Raw genomic sequence first — 5,900 nt, 5'->3', positions numbered from 1 at the left:
ATTCTTTTCTTTATGGGTTGGGGCTTCCTGGCAGGACTGGCATCTGTTACCCGATATCTGAATTTACTGCCCTTCGAGTGAAGAAATCCTCCTCATCTCAGTCCTGCCCTTTCTCCTGAAACCATGTCCCTGCTTTCATGTGTCACTTCAAATAGTTGTATATTTAAATGGTAATGTAATTCCTTGTAATATGCAGCCGGAATTCAACTTTGGAAAGGTGTGCAAAGAAAATTTAAATTTGTGTTAAACAGATGTATCCTGTATTGTTTATCGCTTCATAATAAGACCATAAGACCACAAGACATAGGACGAGAAGTTAGGCCATTCGGCCCATCGAGTCTGCTCCGCCATTCAATCATGGCTGATAAGTTCCTCAACCCCATTCTCCCGCTTTCTCCCCGTAACTCTTGATCCCCTTGATAATCAAGAACCTATCTATCTCAGTCTTAAATGTACTCAATGACCTGGCCTTCTGTGGCAGTGAATTCCATAGATTCACCACTCTCTGGCTGAAGATGTTTCTCCTTATCTCCGTTCTAAAAGGTCTTCCCTTTACTCTAAGGCTGTGCCCTCGGGTCCTAGACTCTCCTACCAATGGAAACATCTTCGCAACATCCACTTTGTCCAGGCCATTCAGTATTCTGTAAGTTTCAATTAGATCCCCCCTCATCCTTCTAAAATCCAATGAGTATAGTCCCAGAGTCCTCAAACGTTCCTCATATGTTAAGCTTTTCATTCCTGGGACCATTCTCATGAACCTCCTCTGAAACTGCTCTAGGGCCAGTACATCCTTCCTGAGATATGGGGCACAAAACTGCACACAATACTCCAAATGTGGCCTGACCAGAGTCTTATAAAGCCTCTTTTAAATTAAAAAGCAGTACATCCCTGCTTTTATATTCAAGTCCTCTCAAAATAAATGCCAACATTGCATTTGCCTTCCTGACCACTGACGAAACCTGCAAGTTTACCTTGAGAGAATCCTGGACTAGAACTTCCAAGTCTCTTTGCACTTCAGACTTCTGAATTTTCTCCCCATTTAGAAAACAGTTCATGTTTTTGTTTTTCTTACCAAAGTGCATGACCTCACACTTTCCCACGTTGTACTCCATCTGCCACTTCTTTGCCCATTCTCCTAACCTGTCCAAGTCCTTCTGCAGCCTCGCCACCTCCTCAATACTACCTGTCCCTCCACCTATCTTTATATCGTCTGCAAACTTAGCCAGAATGCCCACTGTTTCTTATTCTAGATCATTAACGTACAAAGTGAAAAGTTGTGGTCCCAGCACTGACCCTTGTGGAACACCACTTGTCACCGGCTGCAATCCTGAGAAAGACCCCTTTATCCCCACTCTCTGCTTTCTGCCAGACAGCCAATCTCTATCCATGCTAGCACCTTGCCTCTAACACCGTGGGCCCTTATCTTACTCTGCAGCCTCCTGTGTGGCACCTTATCAAAGGCCTTCTTGAAGGCCAGGTAGATAACATCCATTGGCTCTCCTTGGTCTAGCCTGCTTGCTACTTCCTCAAACAATTCTAGCAGATTTGTCAGGCATGACCTCCCCTTGATGAAACCATGCTGACTTTGCCCTACTTTACCATACACTTCCAAATATTCAGAAATCTCATCCTTTACAGTGGACTCCAAAATCTTACCCAAGACTGAGGTTAGGCTAATCAGCCTGTAATTTTCCATCTATTGCCTTACTCCCTTTTTAAACAGGGGTGTCACATTAGCAATTTTCCAGTCCTCTGGGACCCTCCCAGATTCTAGTGATTCCTGGACACTTCACCACAAACACTTTCACTATCTCTTCAGCTACCTCCTTTAGAACTCTGGGGTGTAGTCCATCTGGTCCTGGTGATTTATCCACCTTCAGGCCAATCAGTCTTACTCACACCTTTTCCTTGGTGATGGCCACCATACTTAGCTCTGCCCCTGACTCTCTTGAATTTTTGGGATATTACTCGTGTCTTCCACCGTGAAGACTGACGCAAAGTAATTATTCAGTTCCTCAGCCATTTCCTTGTTCTCCACTACCATCTCTCCACTGTCATTTTCCAGTGGTTCAATGTCCACTTTTGCCTCTCTTTTGCCCTTTATATACCTAAAGAAACTCTTACTGTCTTCATTTATATTACTGGCTAGCTTACCCTCGTATTTAATCTTCTCTCTCATTTTTTGTTGTTGCCCTCTGTTGGTCTCTGTAAGCTTCCCAGTCCTCTGGTTTCCCACTGCCCTTCGCCACATTATATGCTTTCTCTTTTGCTTTTATGCTATCCCTGACTTCCTTAGTCAGCCATGGTTGCCTCATCCTCCCTGTACCATGCTTCTTTTTCCTAGGGATGAATTTTTGCAGTGTCTCCTGAATTACTCCTAGAAACTCCTGCCATTGCTGTTCCACTGTCTTTCCTGCTAGGCTCTTCTTCTAGTCAATTCTGCCCAGCTCCTCCCTCATACCGCTGTAGTCTCCTTTATTCAGCTGTAATATCGTTACCTCTGATTCTATCTTCTCCCTCTCAAATTGCAGAGTAAATTCTATCATTTTATGATCACTGCCTCCTAAGGGTTCCTTTACCTTAAGCTCCCTTATCAAGTCTGCCTCATTGCACATCACTAAATCCAGTATGGCCTGTTCCCTTGTGGGCTCCACCACAAGCTGCTCCAAAAAACTATCTCATAGACATTCCACAAACTCCTTTTCTTGCAATCTACTACCAACATGATTTTCCCAGTCCACCTGCAGATTGAAATCCCCCATGATCACTGTAACCTTGCCTTTCTTACACACCTTTTCTATCTCCTGGTGTATCTTGTGCCCCAGCTCCCGATTGCTGTTTGGAGGCCTGTACACAATCCCAACTATGGTTATCTTACCTTTGCAGTTCATCAATTCTACGTGGATAATCACCATCACATCTACATTAACATGTCACCTTCCACTGATGAATGGCTATTGAGAACAGTCTTTCAATGGAGCTGGTCCCACACTTTCCTTCCATCAGAGAGGACATTCCTTTAGCTTTGACTAGTAGAATATACTAGCAGGTAACTCAATTTCAAAAGGAGGGTATTTATGGACACAGCTTGTGAAAGTGGGCAAGGTCCTTAATGAATACGTTGCATCCAAATTCACAAAAGAAGACATGGCAGGCTAAAACGGAAAGTAAAGTCACATGGAATCCATGGTGGGCTGACAAAATGGGTACAGAACTGGCTTAGTCAGAGGAGAGAGAGAAGTGGAAGAAGGGTGTTTTTCAGACTGGAGCTCTGTGACCAGTGGTGTTCCACACGGATCAGTGCTGGGACCCCATATGTATTTGTATGAATGATTTAGAGGAGAATGTAGGTGGCACGATTAGTAAGTTTGCGGATGACACAAAGATCAGGGGAGCTGCGGATAGTGAGGAGGATTGCCAGAGGATACGGCAAGAAATAGACAGGCTGGAGACTTGGTCTGAGAAACGGCAGATGGAGATTCTTCTGGATAAAAATGAGGTGATGCATTTTGGAAGATCTAAAGCAGGAAGGGAGTATATAGTGAATGGCATAACCCTTAGTCACATCAACATAGAGTGACCTAGGTGTAATAGTCCACAGTTCCCTGAAAATGGCAATACCAGTGGATAATGTGGTCAAGGACGTTTATGGCATGTTTGCCGCCTTTGATCAGGGCATAGAGTATAAAAATTAGCAAGTCATGTTGCAGCTGTATAGAACTTTAGTGAGGCCACATTTGGAATATTGTGTACAGTTCCGGTCACCACACTACCAGAAGGATGTGGAGACTTCGGAGAGACTACAGAAATGGTTTACCAGGACGTTGTCTGATTGGAAAGTATTAGCTGTGAGGAGAGATTGGACAAAATTTGGTTTGTTTTCAATTGAACGTCAGAGGCTTAAGGGTGACCTGATACAAGTTTACGTAAATATGAGAGGTATGGATAGTTGGAGTCTTTTTCCCCAAGGGAGAAATGTCAATTACTGGGGGACACAGCTTTAAAAGGTAAAATGGGAAAAGTTTAAGGGGGATGTGAGAGGCAAATATTTTACACAGATACATGAACAGGCAGGGAATAGAGGGATTCAGACCTTTATGTGTAGAGGTGAAACATTTTTAGTTCAGAAAGGCGTCTTGTGTCAACACAGTCTTGGTGGGCTGAAGGACCTGTTCTGGTGCTGTACTGATCTTTGTTTACCCCTTTTGCTCCAACATTGCCACCATGAGGGAACAATTTAAAAGGAGAAAATTTCACTTTCTCTTTTAGAGTCACCAAGTAAGAGGATACATAACAAAATAAGTCAGTCACTGCAGAAAAAAATGTCGAGGATGCTGATGTTTATATAATGTTCACAATTCACATCCACATTTTCCCTGCTCTCAGCACAAGTAAAGCAAGGCTGAATTGACAGGGATGCCAAGCTGAGAGATTATCTCTTTATTGGGTGCAAATACTGAACCCCGAGGTGTTGACTGAGCCCCTGACCGAATTCCCAGCTATTTACAAAAGTCCCCAGCTGCTATCAAATTGCCCCACACATTGAGCTGTTGGGGATGTCACAGGTAAATGAGCTCTCGTTGAGACATTCCAGCCTCAGCTCATTTGAGCAGCCCCAGAACCCACTCACAACATAAGCTCTGAAAGTTTATATTACTCTCTCTCTCTCTCTCTATACACATATATTTATATAATTAAACCTGGATTAAAAATTAAGGATTATGTAAATAAATAAAGAAGTATTCAATTAGACCACAGATTGAACTGGAAATCATTTCAATCGAAAGCCATCAGGAGGCAATAGGAAGGGGAACGATCACACAGAGGTGTGGTCAGCTGTGAGAACAATAGTGACAGAGGCCAACTTGGTGCACTGCTCACAGACTGGATGTGTCAGTCTGCACTGCCCTGGTCTCAGATACAATCTCGCTCACAAGAAGAATGGGAAAGTAGAAGTTGGAATCTAACGGAGCTGGCACAGAATTGCTCCTGATCCCAGAATATCAGGATGGGAGTGGGCAGCTGGTGCCCAGGGACTGAGTGGGTTTCATTGGGCTGTCTGAGGGGCTCAATGGCTCACATAGAGTGACTTTTATACCAAATCACATCATTTCTTCCTTATTTATAAGAAAGTCACGAATGTTTCGGCATAACTGATACAAAGACAGAACATAATTACAACACCACTCCCCACAGAGCTGACTGTACAGAAGAATTTACAAGTGAGAGACAGCTCCTGTCATGCTATGTTAGGGCACTGTCATGTGACACATTGCTGTCCTGTAAATGGTACAGTGAACCCCAATGATAAATCAGCACAACGTCACTTTACATTACATAACATGATCACATGACAGAGCCCCATCATCTCACATGACAGACTGCTGGCAAAACACAGAGCCCAGTCACGTCACATTAACCTCCAACATGTGGTCGTCCTGGCTGGGGATGACAAGGATCTGCATGCTGGAGCTGGTGTTGAAGACTTGGCCACTGGAGAATGGTAACAAGCGTGGCATTGGGACACCACGGTGCTCATTGCTGCTGGACGAATGGCTGCTACCTCGGCTCCTCATACTACTGCTCTCGACCTGCTCATCAAGGTTTCTGTCCACAGACAAGGTGTCGTTCTCTATCCAATTATCTGAAAGCCATGGAGACAGCACATTAAAACAGAAACACACCCAGCTCAGATCACCAGTACCCCAGATAGCAGCTACACCACTAGTACTGTACCCCAGTGTTATACAGTGACAGACACGTGCCCACCGGTACTGTACCCCAGTGTTATACAGTGACAGACCCGTGCCCACCGGTACTGTACCCCAGTGTTATACAGCGACAGACCCGTGCCCACCGGTACTGTACCCCAGTGTTATACAGGGACAGACCTGTCCCCA

At 44.4% G+C, this 5,900-nt stretch overlaps 2 protein-coding genes across 2 annotated transcripts in view; both read right to left on the bottom strand.

Annotated features, from left to right (window-relative positions):
• pwp2h (PWP2 small subunit processome component) overlaps positions 1-3,015 on the bottom strand; it is a 55,534-nt gene extending 52,519 nt beyond the window's left edge. Inside the window, exon 1 of the mRNA XM_048603011.1 lies at positions 2,938-3,015. Coding sequence (XP_048458968.1) covers positions 2,938-3,015 — 78 coding nt within the window. The remainder of the gene's footprint in view (positions 1-2,937) is intronic.
• A 1,308-nt stretch (positions 3,016-4,323) lies between these two features.
• Positions 4,324-5,900, bottom strand: part of trappc10 (trafficking protein particle complex subunit 10) — a 49,205-nt gene continuing 47,628 nt past the window's right edge. Inside the window, exon 23 of the mRNA XM_048603114.1 lies at positions 4,324-5,644. Coding sequence (XP_048459071.1) covers positions 5,406-5,644 — 239 coding nt within the window. The 3' untranslated portion in view covers positions 4,324-5,405. The remainder of the gene's footprint in view (positions 5,645-5,900) is intronic.

Source organism: Rhincodon typus, chromosome 11 (genome assembly GCF_021869965.1).
Source record: "Rhincodon typus isolate 14 chromosome 11, sRhiTyp1.1, whole genome shotgun sequence".
Taxonomy (NCBI): domain Eukaryota; kingdom Metazoa; phylum Chordata; class Chondrichthyes; order Orectolobiformes; family Rhincodontidae; genus Rhincodon; species Rhincodon typus.
This window is presented reverse-complemented; position numbering and strand designations above follow the sequence as displayed.